Below are 23,860 nucleotides of genomic sequence, written 5' to 3'. Positions count from 1 at the left end.
TACCCCACAAATGGTGACTCCCGGAGATTCGCACTCACACAGGATGGAGGAGAAACTGATCACGCTCCCAGTCTTCAAGCAACATGGAAGACTGGCTTATCCACACAGAAGCAGCTCTCATCGGCTCTACAACTACTGTCTCTACACCGCAGGTTAGACACCCTAGAGCAGCACTGCTTCTCTAAGCAGACACCAGCTCCTCTTCCTGCCCCAAGCACCACGTCCTACCGACCCCAGCCCAGCAGTAACCCCTGCCACCCCTGATGCGGTCTCTGTTCCTGAGTGCGGACCCACACACCCCTCTTTTCTCCCTCAGGTACTCCCTGCTAATGTCCTGCACCCTGCTGCTGTCAAGAGCCCTCATCCGCTTCTGCTGACGCAGCCCCTGCTCCTGACCCAGGCCCACACACCCCAGCAGGCGCATCTGACGACTCTGTACTTGCCATGAGGGAAGCACAACATTCATCTCCTCCACACACCCTTTTTCTCCCTCTCTTCTCCCACAGATAGTGTGTATCTAGACAGTTGTATCCAGCGACAGGCTCATCCACACCATCGTCGTTGTCTCACATGAGGCATGCACCGCCCGTTCTGCCTCACATGTGCTAAGCAACCCTGCAGACAACAAGTCTCCTACACCCCTGGAGGGAAGGGGGAGTATTGTAGTGGATTTCTCCCCTACAAACGCTGTTTGTCGCTGCCTAGCCGACCCCACCAATTCCCGTGTATGCCTCGTGGTCTAGGTCAACCAGCGCCGCCATACATCACAGAGCGGGGGTCAACTACTAAGCCACGCCTACCCCCGCTATTTAAGACCTGACCTCGTGGTGACCTGTCTCTTTCTACCTACACCAACCAGCCAGCAACACACACCTCCTCCTCCGCTGCTGCCTGGTGGCCCTCGCTCCTCCTCCGCCTGCCTGGCGGTCCTCTCTCCCGCCGGCGAGCATGGCGACCCACAAGTTGTCCTTCTCTGAGCGTCCTCACCAACCAGCTCTCTCTACATCACGCTTGTAACCGTGCTGCCAGTTCCCAGCACCAAGCTGCATTGTACATCCAATACAACATGTATACAGAGAGCACATTGTGAGTTTCCTTTCTCCATCCCATTCTGAGTGTGAACCAAATATCTCATACCCCACAGTATTTTACCCTATATTTTCCTTCTACTTTGAACAAGTAATATTGTTGGTTCTTTTATCGGTTAAAATATTCGGAAAATATAAATTTACGACGAAACCGCATGGAAGAAAGGTGTCAAAACTACTGATTCCAAAAATTAAAATCCTAAATTTGGCTGGATAACCGAAACGAAAATACATACATAATAAAATGCTAAATATCTCGTTTATACGCATTTTGAGCCAAAATGCCATTGAAGAAAAGTGTCTTAGAATTGTCAAAATTGCCGATTGTAATTTGTAACTATAACATTCCCGAAATTCGTTTAGCAGCAATAAGTGAAATAATACCAAATTACATGTTATTATTTGGTGTATAACTCTCCCGATTATTTTTCCCTTACTTTGTCTATTATTTTTTTATAATTTTCGCCGCTTATCAGCTTGGGCAGTCTATCCAGCAGGAAGAAACAGTGATATCCGGAGCTCGTATTATCCCTGTAGAGGAGACAATTTGGATTTTAATTGTTTGATCATATTCTATATATATCGTCTTTACATCTCGCTCTCTTTATTTCTGACCTGCCTTTCCCTCAATTTCTCGTGTTTGTGTCTTATCACGTTCCTCTCTTGAGTATAATCAGTTACCATGACGACAGGCACCACGTGGACGCTCTTGACAGGTCGCCTCAGTCTGTGCTGTAGTCTTGTCATTGTCACATGCTAGTTATTCTGCCACGTCACTTCCATCACTACAACTATTTCAACGTAAGTGTTTTTTCAGTCCTGGCGTGAATTTAAAATTTCAGTCGAAGGGTAGCGCTTATTATGTAGAAAAGGCACAAGTTCAGAAAATTGTGAAGTCAAACTTTTACGGAATTAGTTGTAAACTCTTGGAACAATTTGCCAGTGTTGTGACGGCACAGAGTGTGAGCTCTTTCAAGACCCAGACTTGACCAACACTGGCGCAGGTACAGAGTCATTCTGGAGTGGAGAATTACTGATACTGACCCGCGGGTCCGACTAATTACCCAAATGTAGCCAAATATAGCCGGAATGAAGTCAAATAAGGGTCCTAGATGAATAAATCGGACTGCCAATCACTTCTCGACTAGTATTTGGTGTCAGAAAGTCACAAAAAATTGGTAAACTTAATTTAATCTGAGTTAATAGATCGAGTGCATGCACCTAACCTAACCTAACCTAACCTAACCTCGACTAGTATTTGGTGTCAGAAAGTCACAAAAAATTGGTAAACTTAATTTAATCTGAGTTAATAGATCAAGTGCATGTACCTAACCTAACCTAATCAAACCTAACCTAACACAACTTAGATTAAATTAAGTTTACCAATTTTTTGTGACTCTGACACCAAATACTAGTCGAAAAGTGATTAGCAGTCCGATTTATTCATGTAGGACCATTATTTGACTTCATTGCGGCTATATTTGGGTACATTTGGGTAATTAGTCGGACCGCTGACCCGCCTGCGATTTAGCATAGTAAACACTTATAAAAACGTTGCAGTTTTACTTTTTTTTTTTTTAGGACACTCGTAGTTTGTGTTAGACATGTGTACTGATATTTGAGTCATTAGGTTAAGATTAATCTATTTGTTTGCCCCCCCCACCTCCCCCAATTTCCTCCATCATTTTTGGGATGTTCTTGATAAACCAAAGAACTTTTCTTCTGTTAAAAAGTTCCCAACTCAGCTTCTGAACTCGGACACTTGTTCTGAAATAATAACCCTTGTAAAGTTTTCTGTAATAGTAAGGTTAAGTTCGGTTTGGTTTCATCAGTTTTTTCCATGTTTTTATCCCACAGTTTCCCTCTACTTCAAAGGCCCGTGCACTTTGTTTGATTAAAATTGTACTGGTATATTTCAAGTAAAATAAAAGAACACATATAAATAAATCAATTCCTGACAAAAATGCTAAAGAGAAATTTTTTCTCTTTCTTCCTGTATAGTTACAAATAAATATGAGTTCCATGCATAGTCACTACCAAATAGTTACCAGCAGTTCAATCAGGATTGCAGAAAAAAAGCCATTAAAAGGCTTTTCTGACATGAAATTTTGCAGGATTATACTATATTTTTTAGCCATAATCAGGTGAGGAACAGAGGATATACACCCAACAATCCTAACAACTTATGATAATTAGGTCTTTGAAACTAATAGGTCATTATCTAAGCATGTTCTGGTGCTTAAATAAAAATTGTCATTGAATTATGTAAGATTCAAGTGGGAATGATCTCAGAAATGTCTCATTTTAATAGTAATGAAATACTAAATACTTTGTACTGCCAAATAGGTTTTACTTCTTGCTGTACCTTATCAGATCAGAACTGCTGTACTACTGTATATCTGGGCTTACTTCAGTATTACTTTAGAACAATGTCCTAGAGTCTAGGACATTGTCCCGCATTAACCCACTGGGTGGTAGGGGTGTAGCGTACTGTCGTGGCAGGTTGTCAGGGTCTCTTATTTGGCCTCACAACTTACGTACATGAAATATATCCAACACTCAGGATTGAGGTAGAAATAGAAAATCACAGTGTTTCTCGTATATATATTGTTGCACAGCACAGTGTTAAAGAGATACTAAGTCGGGCGAAGCTTGCTCAGAGTTCCTGTAGGGCGAGGAGTTTTCTGAGGGAGCGTGTGTATGGAGCTGTTGAGAGATGTTGCTTGCTGGTGGCGGTAAGTAGAGAGAGAGCGATGAAGGCCAGGTGAGGTCTTATATAACCGCGGTAGGCGTGGCTTGATGGAAGGCCCCCGCTTTGTTCGGCGTCGCTGGTTACCTGACCTTGACCACGAGGGATACGCCGGTAGATTCGCGGGGGGTCGGCCAGTCAGCGACACACGGCGTTTGTAGGGGAGGACTCCATTACAGGGGTTTCTCTCAGTTGAATAAAATCATTGGCATTAGCCAGAATAAAACACCTAAGTGTGACACTACTCAATAAAAAGTTAATGAGCTACTTCAGAAAAAAATCTAGAGAAATTTTTTTCATACCTTATGAACATTCCCAAACAGGTGGAGGGGTAAAATTTTAGTTTCGGTCATCCTAGTATTTAGTTGGATATGTAACCTAACCAAACTAACCTAGCCACAGAACCCAGGAACTATATCTAACTTAAATGGGGGGAGGCTTCATCCCCCGAGACCCCTCTTAAGATTCCCCGGATGACTAAAACTAAAACAATACCTGTGGAGGAATTGCAATTTTCATAAATTTGTTTTTACCCAGTTCTTGTTATACAGTAATACAGTAATAATAATTGATATTCATTCAATTTGAACAAGGACAGTAACCCATAAAAAGCTTGTCTCCAGTAGAGTCCTTATGCCAGCAGCATCTAGTGTTCTTAGGGCCAGACGGTCACCCATCCAAGTACTAACCAGACCCAACGTTGCTTATTTCGCTGATCAGACAAGGAGCAGTGTTTCCAACATGGTAAATACCTGTCTCCACCCAAGGATGTCATGTTAAATGCTTTATGCACAGGATAAAGATGCCAGCCACTGCTGCATTGTATGATTTGCAAGAGAAAATTAACCAACCTAGCCTAACTAACCTAACCTAGATCACTTAGGATGATCTAATTTAATCTACCTAACCTAAAGTATGGTTGTTAGCTTAGGTTGGTTCATCTTATCTCAGATAAAACATATGATGTACAGGATAAACTTGTCAGACTAATACTGTACTATTACAAAAATTGTAAGTCATTGTTATTTGGGGAGATTTTCTTGGTACTGTAACACTAAAGGAGAGGTAGGGGCCCAGGTTAACCACTCAAGAATAAACCAGTCAGGAGGAAGAATTGTACATTGTGTTTTTGTCTAATCCATAATTTTTCTTGTAATTAAAGATGCTCCTTCCCCGTCCACCTGATGACACTATGATTGTACTTTAACTGTTAACAAATGTTTCCCAGTGACAGACTGAATGCTAAGTTACAAAACAGTTCTCAGAGATCTTTTCATATGAAATTAAATATAAACCTAATTACAGTAATGTAACCTAGATTAATATGCCTCTATCGTAGGATAGAAAGAACAGGTGGGTTTGTTGGTTTATCTCACATGCACAGTAATCATGTAATTAGAGTTTTTCACATTTGCAGCTGGGCAGAATTACATTGTAACATTTCCTACTGTCAAATTTTGGGATGGCCAACAATGTGTAAACTAAATAAAGTTGCTAAAAACAATTAAAATTGACTAAAGTGCCAATGTACTCAAATAAAGATTCCAATACCCTGCATGAATAATCCTATTGTAATTTCACATTTCTTCCAATCCTTATACAGTACCTCAATTATGTCTATAGTATACCATGTGAACAGTCCTTCAAGTAGCATGTAAAAAAAATTTGAGGTGAAAGGTTATGGAATAATGTTACAATAAAGTATCTGTCAGCCAAAAATCTACTGTAGATACAGTACTGTACAAATTTAAAATTCTAGAACAATTTTCTTTTACATAATTTTCCACAATTGTGGAACATGAAAATAAATGAAGAGACATTGGATAATGAGATAACTGGCTTAGTGACTGTGTATGGTGGTGAGTGATGAGTATACAGTACAGTACTGTACTGTACTGGTCTTCACGTGAGTTAGAGTATATTGTACTGTATAGCAATGGTGGGCAACCTGTGGCCCATGAGACATAATGTTTGACCATCGTCTACATATACAAAAGAAGTTTGAATCATAAATCATACAAAAGCGGTGCTGATGTAACACTTTGAGTACTGGAGGTTTCCCTAAGCTATTTACTTTAATCCTATTCGCCACTGATCAGCTCATTAGCCGCTTGGGTGGTAGGTCATGTCTCTTTTATGCTGTACACTATTGACAAGTACTGAGCATGTACTGGCTCCTTACATCTTGACTTTACAGCTGTTCTGTATTATGAACAGACATGGTCACTCCAGCTCTGATCTTTAAAGATGGGCTAAGTGTCTTCCCTTATAGTTATGACACTTTAAGGGGTAATTAGTAACTTTTCCACAGTTTTAGGTGTTATCACTGAGGTGAGAACATATCTCTGCCTTTATATACAGTATTTTTCATTATGATTGTTTACATTGTTCCAGCCCCTCTCGGTGAAGTAACAGTAATGGGCTAACCATACAATATAGTACAGTACCAACACTGACCTATGTCTCACAGAAAAAGTATTTCAGTCCACCTCTTGTTTTTACTAGGGTTAGCCCTACTTCCGTATTGGTTGGTTGTGGTGTGTGCTGTTATGGGATGACATGAAGAGTCATATGCTATTTGATGTGCGTTAAACACTGATGTGTTGTGACACAGGCCGCATGTTAGCTCCTATTAGCTTTGTGGAGCTCCAAGAACAGTCAGGATGGACTGATGTAACCAAGAGCATCTGTTAGCTCCCACCAGTGAGGTGTTGATAACATCTAATAATAGACTAATGTGACCATAAGACATGGTCAACTATACATTCTGCTTTAACAACAATCATAACAATTTCCAACATATAATGCCAACCATCTTTTATGCATATGCCAGGAGTAAAATTAAATCCAAGTACATTATACTATTTGCCATCTAAAGGGTGAAAATGTCTTGGCCCTAGGGGATGACAGACAAACAGTTGATACAGTAACTTAAATAAATACTTTACATCAGTATTCACACAAGGAACGATGGATAACATGCCAGTACCTAAGAGAATGTATACCTCGGGGGGTGGAAAATAAATTAAGAGAGAGAGAGCAATTACAGATTACAGTACATCATTAAAAGGAAAGTAGCCAACTTGAAATAATTCAAAGCCCCTGGAGTGGATGGAGCACAGACCAAGGTGATAAAGGAGGTGGATCAAGGTAAAGGTAAAAATCCAAAGGACTGGAAATTAGCCAACATCACCCCAGAATACAAGAAGGGTAGGGAAAGTGCAGCAGAAACCTACAGGCTAATTAGCATAACATCACATATATGCAAACCTTTGAAAAAATTCTGAGGAATGCCATCATCCAACACTTGACCAAACACAGTTTTATCACTGCATCACAACATGATTTCATGGAAAGAAAATCCTACTTGACAAACTTATTCATGTTCCTTGAAATGGTAACAGATTACTTGGATCAAGGTTTACCAGTGGATGTGTTGTAAATGAATTTCTGCAAGACGTTTGACAAAGTCCCGCGTGCACGACTAGCCTCTAAGATCCAAGCACATGGCATCATGTGCAAGATTTTGACATGGATTAAGAACTGGATCCAAGACATGATTTTTGCAAGGCGTTTGACAAAGTCTCACATGCACGACTAGCCTCTAAGATCCAGGCACATGGCATTATATGCAAGATTTTGACGTGGATTAAGAACTGGATCCAAGACAGGCAACAAAGAGTGGTAATAAATAGAATACATTTTGAATGGAATAAGCTTCTCAATTGAGTACCACAAACCTCTATCTTTGGACCCAGCTTGTTTGAGATCTACCATACATAAACGACATAGATGCAAATATATAAAACCACTTTATCAAGTTTGTGGACGACATAAAGATATTTGGGAAGGTAGCTAGTCAAAATGATGTCTCACCAATGCAGAAGTACTTGCATGTGCTGCTCAAATGGTCTCCAGCTTGGTAAATGCTCTTTAACATTCCGAAATGCAAAACCCTACACATAGGTTACAACAACCCAGGGACAGATCCAGGAATATCAAAGGGGGTGGGGGTGAGAAATTGTGGGTGGGCAACATGGTGAGCACAGCAGGCCCACCCAGATAGGGGTTTTTAAAAAGGGGCACTGTGAGCCCCCCCCCCCCCCTGCTCCCCCCAGAATTTGTTTGAAAAATGACCAATATAATGGACATTTTGAGCCTGTGTACACTTGATATTAGGATGTACCGAGTATTCTGAAGTCAATTGTAATCACTTTATTATACAAAAACACCTGAATAAAATACTGCATTAGAAAAAAAGTACTCGAATTTTCTGATGAACGGGGGGGGGTTCCGAACCCCTAGGTCCCCATCTTGAATCCGCCCCTGAAATAAGATAAATCTGTGGTTGACAAATAGCGGAAAGTACAGTAATATCTTAATGCACTAAACAAATACCTTTAAAAAATGAAGCTTAGAAATTAACACCAAGGAAGTTTTAGAAGTCATAAGAATATAACGAAGGGTGAAAATTTGATTTCTAATGAGGTACGGTACTTTGCTTGACAGAAACGTCTTGGTTGTCAGATTGTGAAATATATAATTCTAAATGAATAATATATATTCCTTTCCCCTATACAGTATTATATACCCCAAATATGTGATCTCCATTAATTACACCTACCCTGTACCCAGTACAGGGGGAATAATCATAATATGAACAATACTGTATCTTCAGATTAACATTATCACCCCCACTTGTGATAAGATGTAATGTCTACCACAGGAGAGAACTGCTTTGCTCATCTAAGTACAGTACAGTAGTACAGTACTGTATAGGGGTAACTCCATGGAAACACTGATGGCATGATTAGTACAAATATAATTACAAATTATTTTTCTTTATTTTATGGCATTAATTTTTATGTTCAATTTCACTATCCCTCTCTACATATCTCTTAACTCTTATCAAAGGATAACAATATAATTTAGATTTTGGTGAGGCCTATTGACTTGACTTGCACATTTTCTGCTAGTTGGCTCCAAACCTCCTGTTAGTCAATAGTTTTGGAGTTATATATCAGGCTGGTGTACAAGGTACTGTATATGGTACAGTACAGTATTAGGTGCTATGCAACGTACAGTATTAAAACCTAGGTTATGGTATACTGTACTTTACAATATTAATATGTCTGTACAGTACTGTACCGTATAGAAATAATTTTTTTTTAAATTTCCAAATAAACAAGACAAACCACATTAAATATAGTACGCACAGGTAATGGGAAACGTAATTCTTATTCAGTAATTGTTGCTTTATTTACAGGTACAGTCTTCGGAAACATGAAGGTGGTGGGGCTCATCTGGGTTGTCCTAGCCCTGGTCAGCTGTGCACTGGGTTCTGTGCCATTTTTAATTGATAATAACAAATTAACAACAGACGATTTTCAACCTCAGCAAATTCACATTGCCATAGGAGGTAAAAAAAACTGTTTTGCTTAAATCTGAAAATTCCCTATACTGTACATTATATTTTGGTATTTTATTCCTGCTGAAAGATATAATAATACTGTATACTCTATGAAAATGATGTACAGGTGTTGACCGGTATACAATAGGGCTAGGGATCTCAAAAAGCCATCGTAAAGTGATGATCATATACATTATTGATATTACGCTGTATTAACTTACAGGGAAAAATTAGATTCTATTCCTGAGACCTTGAAGAGCCCAAACAAGTTTTATATCCTGCTGCTATGATGATTGAATAATGTCTAAATAACTCAAATGATTTATAAATACAGTAGACATAAAAACAATAAAAATATGACAAATAGAAAAAAAGTCATAAAAACAATAAATTTATACAAAATACTATAGACAAAAATAGAAAATTTATGCAAATTATAGATTTACAGTATACCTGTACTGTATTTTCATTTACTGTATTTGTACTTTACTTGATATGTACGTGTATAGTAGTGACAACTGGGTGTCATTGTCACGCATCAATTTATTATACACAATAATTTAAATAAGGAAATTAATAAAACTATCTTATAAAATAATTTTGTGAGACTGTACAGTATCCATTAGGTTTTGTAAACAAACATTGGAGGTCGCAACCATCATAAAACTGATCTTAGCCAACACATAATGATAAAGTGTTAATTTTTTAGCATCATAAACCTGATTGATCATATATTAGGTGCATCATATAATGGCCAACACCTGTATTGCATGATATTGATAAGATTTAGTGTTTGTTGTTTGATATAGCTACTGCACTAGTGCATTGTATATATATCCCCTGACTTTGCAATGTATTTATCCTTTAATAAAGAAACAAGCCAAGATATAGTGGTCACCTGGACAACACCAAATGAAACACCGGCATCTGTTGTTGAATTTGGGACACAAGACCTCACCACCTCAACACAGGGCAGCAGTGTAATTTTTACTGATGGAGGGGATGAACACCGTCAAATGTGGATACATAGAGTGACCCTGAAGGATCTTCTGCCAGATACTGTATACTGTAAGTAAAATTGTACAGTATCTAATTACAGGTGTGCAGTGTATGTTTTGTACATGTTACATAATAGTACAGCATCTGTATGCTTTTAGTTGATACATGATGCTCTTATCCCAGATGGATGATAATAATAGGTGCAAGTACTGTATTGGCTGAATGGCCACAGGCTGAGAAACAGTCACATGAAAGCACGTGTGCGATCCTCCTTGTTGAAGTTTAGTGGATTTGGCATCCTGTGTACCGCAGGCAAGGCAGTGGGCATGTAGCACTTGTCTTGCCCGTGGTGACCACCTTTTCTGTGTGGATGTCGGTCACATTAGAATAACCCGTTATAGTACATCTTTCTTTCCTCACATGGCCAAACTGTGGAATGCTCTGTCTTTTGTGTTTCCATACTCTTACAATCTGTCTCACTCCAAAAAGATGGTTTTCTGTCATCTTTGTGGCATAGATTAATGTACCGTAGTCTTTTTCTCTTATACCTTTTAATTTCTTTTTACTCTCCCCCAGGCCCTGTTGTGGGTCGATGACCTGTGCTGGGTGGGCTATTCCCCTTAAAAAAAAAAAAATCTGGTTCAGGAATCTCCAAGATTAATATGTTTATTTTATTCTTAAGATGTTGGATGTAATTTTCATGTGGAAGCTCTACTCTTTGCAAAAGGCCAAACAGCCAAAATGCTCACATTGAACTATCCAATCCAATATCACTTATACTTGTATAGATAAAAAAATGGTGTATGATATCCCCTTAACAAAAAATATTACAGGTATCCCTCATTTAGCGTTAATTCACGATAATTTGGTTTAGCGATATAAAATCTTTAACACCCTTTTTTCTTGTTTAATGTCAGGTCAAAACTTTGTTTAGTGATAGCTTGACTCACTGATGGTGGGGACAACTGGAGATAAAGTGGCCTGTGAGATGGCATGTTGCCTTTGTTACATGTAATGAAACTATAAAAGTTATGGAAAAATCACTGCACTTCTTTAGTGTGGCTTAGAAAAAAAAAAAAAAATACTATTAAACATTAAAATAAGAAAAATGAAGAGCATGGGTGTGTATCTGCAGGAAGTGAATGTATGTACAGTATTGAGGCAGTGAGCTGTAACTGCAGCCAGCTGCACTCTCCCTCTCCCCTACATGACGTCATGGCATACAGCCACACGTCTCTTTGAGTCAGTTGAGTGACTGTCCGGCTGAACTGTGTCGTGTGTATACTGTTCCAGTAAATGTGAGGAATAAAAAAAAAATATATTGCATTGCCATTTGGCAATCATTTCACCATAGACGGGACACAGTTCACTATACCTGTACAGTACACGGGACACAGGAGACAGTGAACAGCTAAGATTCCCCACTCTGCTTCCCCCATGCCACTCCCCCCATGCCACTTCCTGTTCCCCTTTCCCCTCCTGTGATCTGTGTGCTAACTCCTGTGCTCATAAGAAATGTTTATTCCCTTTATGTTATTGAGCTTGTGATAATTGCTATAATGTAATTATTATTATTATTTTTTTTTTGCACATTCTGTATAAGCAATTGTGTGTGTGCATGTAATTAAGTTAAAAAAAAGAAAGAAAGAAGAAATTACATACTGTATAGTGCAGTATATCTACCCAAAATTACGAGTTGAAAAATAACCATAACATAGATCACAGCTCGGCCTCACCTGCTCTGAGTGCTAATGGGTGGCAAGTTAGCAACACAGTTACAGTCAACTGTCTCCACAAGGCCACACATATGCACCCATGCTCATAATTTTTGGTATTTTATAGTTTTATATTATATCGTATTTTCTTTATTTCTAAGTCACATTGGAGTACTGCATTGTAATGATTATTCCACAACTTTCATAGTTTCATTACATGTCATATGCCATCTCATTTATCAATAATTTTGCTTAATGTTAGTTTTCTCAGGAATGCATCCCCATCATTAAACAAGAGATACCTGTATATGCATACCAGTTAAATCCTAAAGCAGAAATCTTGGTGAGGTCCACAAATGATGTCTACAATAGAAGATCATATATGTACAGCATACCAGAGAATTCCCTCTTAATTCCAGACCAGACTGTTGGTGGTCAGGAGTAACAAACTTGTTGAGGGTACAGATTAGTTTACTCACAGTCAAATCAGATGTTGCCATGACAGTTAGAGTGTTGGTGGTCCTCAAGTGGACTTTCACTTGGAATCAGTAGCAAACTGTAAGCAACAATTGTAACCTAAAATAAACTATTGGTAGATTTTAGTTGAATTCTAACACTGAGAACTGTGTGGCTTTACCAAAACACCATATGTAGTGCTAAATTATCAGAGGCACAGCATTTAAAAACACAAGATAACCTCGGATGAAATACAGGTACAGTATACTGTACATTCATGGGATAAAATTGAGACCAAGAGAGAATCAAACAACTGACAAATTTATGTGGTACAGAATGACGTATGATAACCCTGACCAAGACAAATACTGGTACACTCTCGTATGAAGTAATCGTGATGAGAACAGCTTCAGGGATGTTTGTATATCAGTCCCTATTAGTACTGTATGATACTAGTTTTTCTTTGCTCTGGGATACAACTTGAGTGTGACAGGCTGGTGACCAGATGGTCTTTCCCAGGTCGTAGTGTAAATAAAAGATAGCAATACTGTACTTTGAATACAACATAAAGTTCAGTACAGTGAGTTCTGCTATAACGCGTGTTTTGACAACGCGAATTGGCTCTAACGCGATTTATGAATAGAGGAACGATATTTGTATAACGCGAACGCCTGTTTGCTGTAACGCGATTTTTGCTTACTATTTCTCCAATTTTGTGGTATTAACTGTGAATATGGTAAAGAAGAATATCTCCAAGAAGCGTTCTGGTGATCGCATTCCCGGTGATGATCATAAAAGAAAGGCTATAACCCTTGAAGAGAAGCTCGATGTTATCTACCTCAAAATCACCCTTCTCCCCCATCAAGTTATATTCATATTTTTTTAAGGTAAAGTGTTACATTTACTGTATGATTTCATTATTAGATATGAATGTAACATTTATTTAGACTGTGCTATCCTTTGTGTTAGGCTAACTACTAAATTTTTTTCGATTTCGAGTAGTAATCTGCACCTAACCCTATTTTCTCCATAACCCCTGTTATTTCTATTACGCGAATTTCTATAACACGATGTTTTACAAGAACACAACTATCGCGTTATAGCAGAACTGACCGTATTCTTATCTGACTACCTTGTCTGGTGAGAATGTCTTAAGTGTGTGTGTGGCTGGTAATATTTTCCCACCAAGTACTTAATGTGCTAGTCATGAATATTTAAAAGTGAGAACCACCGTGAGTTTATAGTACAATACAGTACATAATACCGTAATCATGTGTACAGTGGGGTATGCTATAACGAACGGATCCTACTACGAATATTCCTATAACGAACGGTTTTACCTATAAAATTGAGAATGCTATAACGAACGCAACTCCTACAACGAACGCGGATGAATACGGGACTATTTCGCCTGGCGCATGAATATTGTTGTCCCGCGACCCACAACAAGAGCATCAGGCGCCATCTTTGTCTCATTGTGTAGCCAGTGCACCACTGTTATTGTTGAAATTTCGTCTTTTGATGTGAAAATTCGCGTTATTTGTATAACTATTTTGTTATACAAGTATACAATTGTAACAATGAGTCGTCCAAAGCGAGTGAGAAAGCTAATAACCCTTGAAACTAAGAAAGAAATTATAAAGAAACGTGAGGATGGAACAAGCATTGCGAAACTTAGTGATGAATATGGGATGGCTAAATCGACTATATGTACGATTTTGAAGAATAAAGAGGAGTTAAAAACTGTGCAAGTGGCTAAGGGAATCTTTAGACTTAGCAAAGCAAGGTGTAATGTGATCGAAGAGATGGAAAATTTACTCTTAGTGTGGATAAAGGAGAAAGAAATGGCAGGTGGTAACATTAGTGAAGCTATAATTTGTGAGAAGGCTAAACAATTGTTTGAGGACCTTAAAGCCAAGACTCCCAGTGGAAGTGATAGTGATGTGCCAGTGTTTAGGGGTACCTGCATGCTGAATAACACTAAGGTAAGATAAAGTACCGTATTTTTTACATTTTCCACAGAATTTTTTCAGTGTTAAGCGGTTGTATTTGGGGGCCTGGAACGGATTAATCCTATAACGAACGAATGCTATAACGAACGAGGTTCTGGAACCAATTACGTTCGTTATAGTATACCCCACTGTATATAATGATTAATCGTTAGGAAATATGTGGAATTCTTAGAAGTAAAATGTAGAGCTTCCTTCCTTGTAATTGAAAATAAATTGCTAGGTATTATCAACATTATTTTCGACTTTATGTACTACAAGTTTATATGAGGATGTGTGTTATGAATAGATTGTACTGAAGTAAAAAAAAAATTTTGTTTACTACATTTTTCATTTTGCTTCAACCTCACTCCTTGTGATTCTCCATAAATGTAAATGTTCTAAAGACAATTTTATAATTACAGTACATTTCATCTATTATACATAACTTATATTATTTCAGCATTTGTTTTTTGTTCTTGAAATCTAAAAAAAATTTTTTTCATTCCTTGAATTAAATAATATTGCTTCTATAATTGGCATTTACCACATTTTATTTATAATATAATTATGTAATTACAGGGTATCACTGTGGAAGTACTCTTGGCTGGTCTGAGGTTTTTTTATTCAAAACCTGGAAGAATGGTACTGACTGGCCAGTCTCTGTTGCCATGTATGGGGACATGGGTGCAGTCAATCCACAGTCACTTTCCAGGTTTGTCTGTAGTATTTTGTGAAATAATTTGAGAATTAAACTGGAAGAGTACAGGATTCGGGGTAAGTGTCCTAGCGTGGATTGGAGACTTTTTTCATGACCGCAAGCAGTGTGTGGTTATTAATGGCACAAAATCATCTTGTGTACCCGTGATAAGCGGGGTACCACAGTGCAGTGTGTTGGTCCCGTTGTTGTTTGTTTGTTTCATAAATGACATGCCAGAAGCTATACACTCCTCCCTTCAAATGTTTGTAGACGATGCCAAGTTATTCAGGGAATTAAGAATCAAACAGACTGTGAAGAGCTACAGAAAGGTCTCTGTCAGCTTCAAGATGGTTGAACAAATGGCTGATAAGATTTAATGTAATGAAATGTAAGAGGATGCACCTAGGTCATACCAACAGTAAGGAGGCATACCACATGTCCTAATGGGATGAAGAAACTGCATTAATAGAGACTAAATGTGAAAAGGACCTGGGTACATTGACAACGAACTGAAGTTCTCGGGCCATTGTGAGAAAAAGGAGAATCAAGCAACTAAACTAGTAGGTCTTATAAGGTCATTCAGATATCTAGAAGGTTTGTCCCTCATAACGGTCTTCAGAGAGTTAGGCGCTTCCCTGTTTGGATTACTGTCAACCTGTCTGGTCCCCAAGATATGCTAGAGACTCTCAGTTGATTGAAAATGTCCAAAGGAGGGCCAGCAGTTAACCAGAGATATTTGAACGCTTCTATAGATGAGCAAGGGGTGACATAAATGAAGTTTATAAACATCTCAGAGGGCACTATGCAGACCAGTGTTCATACCTGGAGCTGGCTGACACCTGCCCCACAAGGGGTCACAGCTCAAGGTTGAAGAAGCCACAAGTCCAGAAAACTGTAAGGACAAACTTTTTCGGAGTGAGAATTGTGAACTCTCGAAACAATCTACCAAAGAGTGTTGTGATTTGTGATGGCACCAAGTGTACACTCATTCAAGACCAGACTTGACCAATGTGCAGCTACAGTACATTCAGGAACCTTTGCATGCCCCCCCCCCCCTTTTTTTTTACGGGCAATAGCCCACCCGGGCACAGGTCATTTTATAATGACCCATATCAAGGCTTGGGGGGGCAAAAATATAATAAAATAATAATAATAATAATGATGATAATAAAAATAAAATAAATACAAATTAATAAAAATTCTTTAAAAAAATAATGATAATGTGCCCTAAAAAAAAAAATCAAGAGTGAGAAATGATATATGTACAGTAAACCCTTGATAACTCAGCACATATGGGCCTCTGGCCTTGCCGAGTTATCCCAAATTCCAACTTATCGAGGCACTTCTCCCCCTCCTACAAAAATACAACAATAAAAAATTATCAACCCATGTATGTGTGCACTGTACAGTACATCTAATTACTAATTGCAAAAAAAGTAAAACTTACCAGCACTGCAGGCAAAGAATGAATGAAGCATGATAGTAGGTGACACAGATGCATCGTAGGTGACACAGAGGCATGGTAGGTGACACAGAGGCATGGTAGGTGACACAGAGGCATGGTAGGTGACACAGAGGCATGGTAGGTGACACAGAGGCATGGTAGGTGACACAGAGGCATGGGTGAGGGCATGACACAGAGGCATGGTAGGTGACACAGAGGCATGGTAGGGTGACACAGAGGCATGGTAGGTGACACAGAGGCATGGTAGGGTGACACAGGGCATGGTGGGTGACACAGAGGCATGATGGGTGACACAGAGGCATGGTGGGTGACACAGAGGGTATGGTATGACACAGAGGCATGGGTGGTGACACAGGGCATGGTAGGTGACACAGAGGTATGGTGGGTGATGGTAGGTGACACAGAGGCATGGTAGGTGACACAGAGGCATGGTAGGGTGACACAGAGGCATGGTATGGTAGGTGACAGAGGCATGGTGGGTGACACAGGGGGCAGGGTGACAGAGGCATGGTGGTGACACATGACTGCATGCATGGTAGGTGACAGAGGCATGGTGGTGACACAGATGCATGGTGGGTGACAGAGGCATGGTGGGTGACAGAGGCATGGTGGGTGACACAGGGGCATGGTGGGTGACAGAGGCATGGTGGGTGACACAGGCATGGTGGTGACACAGGAGGCATGTTGGGTGACAGAGGCATGGTGGGTGACACAGAGGCATGGTAGGTGACACAGAGGCATGATAGGTGACACAGAGGCATGATAGGTGACACAGAGGCATGGTAGGTGACACAGAGGCATGGTAGGTGACACAGATGCATGGTAGGTGACACAGATGCATGGTAGGTGACACAGAGGCATGGTAAGTGACACAGAGGCATGTAAATACTGTATGAATAAAATAATGGTGTAAATTGAATTATATACTGTTATTATTTATTTATTTTACTACTGTATTATTTGTTTCTAAAAAGCACGAGTCTTGTCTTTTAGGTTAATATAAATGGAGAGTGAAAAGTATTGTGACATCCTCAAGCTGTGATGTTTAGGAAAGAATGTACGTACAGTATGTACTGTAGTTATCCGACTCACTGGATCTCATCATGACTAATGAGGAGGGTTTGGTGGCAAGTTAGAACTCTTACCCCCATTGACACTAGCCACCATATGATGTCCTACAGATTAACTGTTACCATACTTGGTAAATGATGAGAACAGGCCAAGGTTCAAATATTACAATGGAAATTATAACAGGATAAGGGAGGAAATAAAGGTGTTCACTGGCCTGACTCATTGAGAAATAAGAATGTGCATGCTGCCCTGAATATCATAGACAGTAAAGTGAATTAGTTGATTGATAAATATATACCCAAGACCAAACCCACTGACTCCAGGAATACAAGGAGACCTGTATAACTGTCTGACTAATAACTGATAAAATGGACAAAGTTCATGAACTTAGTACTGTACTCTATCTTGTCTCGGGATATAAACAGTCCATCACATACTCGTATACAGTACTGTTAATAATCTGTAATGACCTTATGAGTTATATTAATATGATGAGTATACAGTACAGTGCAGTGTTCTGAGTTTCCAGTACATAGCAAAATATGGCTGCACATATACAGTATTTATTTTAGTGTATAATGAACTCCTATGTTGACATTATAGTATCATCATTGTAGGATTAATCTAATAATGTCTCTTCCATTAGGCATACCTTGTTATAATAATTCACAGCATCATCCATATAAGTAATCCTCTTTGATATCTAAGGGTGAATTGATTTTCCTTTCTACTTAAACAGAATAAATTTAGATTTTGTGTCTACTTTTAAGTGTCACACTCTTGATGTTTGTTACTAATAACAGTTCCTTCATCATGTAAGTTGGTTGAAGCAGAATGACTTGATGATGTTGTCTGACTGATATGTGTTTCTGTATAATACTTTCAGGCTGCAGGAGGACACTCAGAGGGGAATGTATGATGCTGTGATCCATGTTGGGGACTTTGCTTATGACATGGATTCAGTAAGTGTAAATATATTTATCTAGTTATGTATTGTACAGTACATTCATGGATTCTGTAAGTGTTCTGGTTATCTATCTTAAGTATTCAAATATATACTGTAATTGCTGGTTTGCTATTTGCTTATATCACATATGACACATGCAGAATACAGTACTGCTGTATTGGCCAGGACATGCTGATTGTTGACCTTCTACTCTGACAATGTCCAAAACTCCATATAATCTATAAACTTGACCACCATTTACTTACCTGTTATATAAGAAAGAATAAGGGTGGCCTTCAGTAAGCATATAAAGGGGGGGGGGGGGAATAAGTTTTGAAGTTTCACTATTTAATTCACCACCAGATTGTTTTCTCCTGTCTGTCAAGGCCAGTGAACAGAATTGTTAATGGGAAAAAACTGCAATTCTTTATCTTCTCTTTTAATGTGACACTTCATTCAGTTGACTGTGACTAGCTGATTTTCTAAAGAATTTAGTGTGATACAGTAATTGATTAAGAATGGACTGTATACATGGGGAATGTCTGAAAGTGAAATCTGTGGTCTTAAGCTAAGATTTTTGGTCTGTTTCATAGATTGTCATTGTATTTAACATACAGTATACTAGTACAGGTATCCCTCATTTAATGTGTATTCACTTAGCGATATTTCAGTTTAACAATATAAAATTTTTAACACCCTTTCATGTTTAACGATTGGTCAATTTTTTATTTATTTTTTATTTTTTTAAATAAGGCTTCTTCACAGATAGATGTAATCATTGAGGCCAGACTTTGTTGAGGAAAATAAAAAAGAATAGAATAGTGTAACAATTTTGGATGGTCCAAGACTTGCTTTTTTAGAGTGGGACAATTTGTACTGTCCAGTAGATTACAGTATGTACAGTACTGTAGTTGATTAAACAGATGTTGTGTTACTCAAATATTGCTGCTGCAGATTGTTAAATGTATATATTCTCTTAAATCTCTCTCTCTCTCTCTTAAACCAGAACAATGCTGAAGTTGGAGACGAGTTCATGCGACAGATTCAACCAATTGCTGCCTATGTGCCATACATGACCTGCCCGGGTAACCATGAACAGAAATAGTAAGTCTTATTAACTATAATTTGTTTTGTAACCCCTTAATTGACCATAATTAAACCCAGTGGTAAACTTGTGATAACTGAGAGAAATTCTTTGTTAAAAAAATAAAAAAATAAAAAAAATAAAAATGGGATTCTTCATGAATTATTGTAGTCACAATTGATTTGCTGTTTTACAACTGTATGCTGCCTGGCTTGGGTGATTCATGTACTGTAAAGTCAGTAAGTCTATGGGTTGAAAATTCTAGGATCCCAGGACACACCATACTGGAACTAATCAAGAAATTAGTTTACACTTTCCCTTCATATCCAATTTTCTAAGAAACCTGAAGGCTATATAAATGCCAGTTTCTTTGCTCTCCTGATTATATAACTTGCAGAGCATTTCTTCACGTTGAACAAGAAGAGGGGGTAAGTGGGGGGAACCTATCATCATTTATACCATATTCATAAGTGAAGGAAACTTGTTTATACTGTATAAGCCTCACCAGAACACCCATTTTATTCACTAAAGGGAATATTACTTCCCTTTCCTCTGTAGGGTCATATACCTATAGCTAAGTATAAAATGTATGTCTGTTCCTACACCCAGTACAAATTAGTACAATAAAAATCATTGTTTATCTTACTCTTCCCATACAGCAACTTCAGCAACTACCGAGCAAGGTTCAGCATGCCCAACTATCAAGACACAGAGAGTTTGTTTTTCAGCTGGAATATGGGTCCAGTACATTTTATTTCTGTCAACACTGAGGCTTACTACTTCCTTGAGTATGGAATAAAGCCTCTCTCTCGGCAGTATGCCTGGCTTATCAGTGATTTGGAGGTAAGTAGCAGACCTGTTATTTCCATCTGCAAAACCTCATCCTTCTCTCAGGAGTACATATGGCTGATCAATACTTTAGATCAGGGGTCACCAAACTACTGCCCGCGGGCCGGATCCCAAGTCCTTCCCCGGTTCGTGGTAGCTCCGCCTACGCTCTGACGTTACCAGAGCTTTCGTTCTGGCTTGCAAGTATTGAACAGAATGATTATGCGGCCCGCGCTCGTCATTCTTTCAGTTATCCGGCCCACTGTGAAAAAAGTTTGGTGACCCCTGCTTTAGATGTACCGGTAAGTAGTGTATCATTTTTGTGACAATTTTTATATTATTTATTTTTTGTTTACTTTCCAAAGTATCAACTATTGATTATTCTCTCATACATTTATCCCACTTTATCAGTAACTTGCTTTCATCATTTTTATTTTTTTGTATTTCCTCACTTTTTCTCCATCTATCCACACGTTCTTGAAGTGTAGTCCAATGTTAATTGGAGTGCCATTCTACTCCTAAACTTCCATACTTTGTTTGTGCAGTGATATGGCTGTGCCCATCATATTTGTCAATGGTGAATAACTCAAATAAAGTCCAAATGCATACATAAGAACATAAGAAAGTGGGATACTGCAGGAGGCCGACTGGCCCATACAGGGCAGATCCCTTTCACACCCATCCCAGCACTTCCATGTGCCTATCAACTTCCTCTTGAAGCTCCCTAGCGTCCCCGATCCTACTATAGCACTCGGTAGCCTATTCCACATATCCACAACTCTATTACCAAACCAGTGCTTGCCTATATCCTTTCTGAATCGGAATTTATCTAATGTAAAGCCATTTGTTCTAGTTATTTCGTTATCACTGAGCTTCAGAACATCTTCCATTTTACCCTTGTTAATCCCACTTACCCACTTGAACACCTCTATCATATCTCCCCTAACTCTACACCTCTCTAATGAATGCAAGCCTAAGCTTTTCAGTCTTTCTTCATATGGAAGGTTTCTAATATTATGGATCATTTTTGTCATTCTTCTTTGTACTCTCTCCAAAGAATCTATGTCCATTCTATAATAAGGACACCAGAATTGAACCGCATAATCCATGTGTGGCCTCACTAATGCTAGGTAAAGTTTCAAGATAACGTCAGCAGTTCTGTTACTCACACTCCTAGATATGAACCCAAGAATCCTGTTTGCCTTGTTGCGAACGCTAATACATTGTTTTCTAGGTTTCAAGTCGTTGCTAACAAATACACCTAGATCTTTTTCACAATCTGAGTTTTCTATTTCCGTGTTACCTAGTTTATACTTAACGTTTGTATTCGTCTTCCCTATCTGTAGTACCTTGCATTTATCAGTATTAAAATTCATTTGCCAGTCTACTGGCCACTCATGTAAGGTATCTAGATCTCTTTGAAGGTGTTCAAAGTCACTGTCTGAATTTATCACTCTCCCCATTTTGGTATCATCTGCAAATTTACTAATCCTACTAGTTATACCTAAATCAAGATCATTAATGAATATAACAAACAGCAGAGGGCCTAATACAGATCCCTGGGGAACTCCGCTTTTGACCGCACCCCAGTCTGACTTAAATCCATTTATGCTGACTCTTTGTTTCCTACCAGTTAACCATGACCTAATCCATTTTAATAATGATCCACCTATTCCATGTGCTTCTACCTTCCTTATCAATCTCTCATGAGGGACTCTATCGAATGCTTTACTGAAATCTAAATAAATTATATCATATGACTTATCATTATCTACCGCTTCATATACTTCTGAGAAAAAGCTAAGCAAATTTGTGAGACAAGAACGTCCCTGGGTGAACCCGTGCTGAGAAGAATGAATTAAGTTGAATGTTTCAAGGTGGCTTCTGATTTTCGTAGCAATAATTGACTCTAGCAACTTGCCTATGATTGACGTGAGACTAATGGGACGGTATACTGTAGTCTAATTTGAAAATGGTGACAGGCCCAATGATAAACAAATTATATAAACCATGCATTTACCTATGATAACATAATAAGAAACATTGTATCATTACTAGAGGGAATGAAATATTCCCACAAACAATAATTGACAACTGTTATGTTTCCCACCTCCCGGTGAACCAGCACCCACGGACCTAAAATGTTCTTTGCTCTGTTTTGGGAATGCTTCGTAGGGAGGCTTCTTAGCCCAGAACCCACAACAATAAGACAGTTTTGGAAAGATTTTAATATAAAGAAAGCTCTGTAAAATATTAAAGAGGGCTGGGATGAAGTTTCTGGCTCTGCAGTGAATGGTGTGTGGAAAAAAATTTGGCCAGTGTGTATTTACGGATTCCCACAATCTCCAGCTGATACAAACCAGTAGATCGTGCAGCTGGTTCAGCAAGCAGGATTTAATGAGGTGGATGAGGAAAACATAGAAGATCTGCTTGAGGGACATGGTGAAGATCTAACAAATGAAGAATGGCTACAGCTAGAGCCAACACCACGCTTTCTTTAAAAAGAAAATGACATTTCCTCCGCCTGTCACTGCTCAATCAGCTGACATCACCGCCACCATCACCAAAGTCCTGTGGACCATGGCAGTGATCACAGTGCCTCAAGTGAAGAGGCAGATGATCCTGCCTCTAGCAATAACTAAATAAGTTTAAGTAACTGTGTTCCTCTGGCTTTGGAGAGGAACAACCACTGCACCTGTTTGCTTTCAAAGTGGATTTGGTGAGTACAGTAACACTATTTGTACCTTTATGTTTTCCTTATTTATTGTTTTTATCTACAGTATATTGATGTGTTGGACTTATTTTGTCCCAGAGCTTAATACAGGAACACATTCCCCCCTTATTACATTAATTTATATGGGAAAAATAGTTTCAGTGAACATAATCCACCTAACGAAAGCATTTTAGTGGAACCTAACCTTTTCATTCAGTAGGGACTTACTGTACTTAATTGAATCAATTTGTTTGAAATACTGTACTGTACATTCACTGTAAAAGAAATTCCTTAATTTAGGATGGGAAATTCTTTACTCTACATGCATTTAAATATTTCAAGGTTAACACATAGTTGGCAATACGGTACTGGGTTATCACATAATTGGGGGCAGCATGACATAGTTGGCAATACTGGGTTAACACATAGTTGGGGACAGAATGATGTATAGTTGGTAATACAGGGTTAACACATAGTTGGGGGCACCACAACATACAGTACAGCTCCTCCCCGACTTAGGTCGTAAGTCGAAAATGCTTAAATAGTACATAGAAAATCGAATATGGGTGTCTCTTTTTCTTCTCAGCACCACAAAACTCTCACTTTTAAGCTTGCCAGCCATTTTAAAGTGAATTACAAACGAAAATT

The 23,860-nt window shown here is 38.7% G+C and overlaps 1 protein-coding gene across 2 annotated transcripts in view; it reads left to right on the top strand.

Moving 5' to 3' along the window:
* Positions 1-1,753: 1,753 nt before the first annotated feature.
* Positions 1,754-23,860, top strand: part of LOC121867990 (acid phosphatase type 7-like) — a 50,506-nt gene continuing 28,399 nt past the window's right edge. The window contains exons 1-7 of one of the 2 annotated variants that reach the window (XM_042368179.1): positions 1,754-1,889; positions 9,104-9,256; positions 10,121-10,315; positions 14,988-15,120; positions 18,528-18,603; positions 19,594-19,691; positions 20,331-20,514. In XM_042368179.1, coding sequence (XP_042224113.1) covers positions 9,121-9,256; positions 10,121-10,315; positions 14,988-15,120; positions 18,528-18,603; positions 19,594-19,691; positions 20,331-20,514 — 822 coding nt within the window. In that variant the 5' untranslated portion in view covers positions 1,754-1,889; positions 9,104-9,120. Of the gene's footprint in view, positions 1,890-1,965; positions 2,093-9,103; positions 9,257-10,120; positions 10,316-14,987; positions 15,121-18,527; positions 18,604-19,593; positions 19,692-20,330; positions 20,515-23,860 lie in introns of those variants that run through there. The other variant, XM_042368180.1, reaches the window with a different exon arrangement.

Source organism: Homarus americanus, unplaced genomic scaffold, assembly GCF_018991925.1.
Source record: "Homarus americanus isolate GMGI-L3 unplaced genomic scaffold, GMGI_Hamer_2.0 scaffold37032, whole genome shotgun sequence".
NCBI classification, from domain to species: Eukaryota; Metazoa; Arthropoda; class Malacostraca; order Decapoda; family Nephropidae; genus Homarus; species Homarus americanus.
The sequence above is the reverse complement of the archived record's forward strand: the minus strand, read 5'-3'. Positions and strand labels throughout refer to the sequence as shown.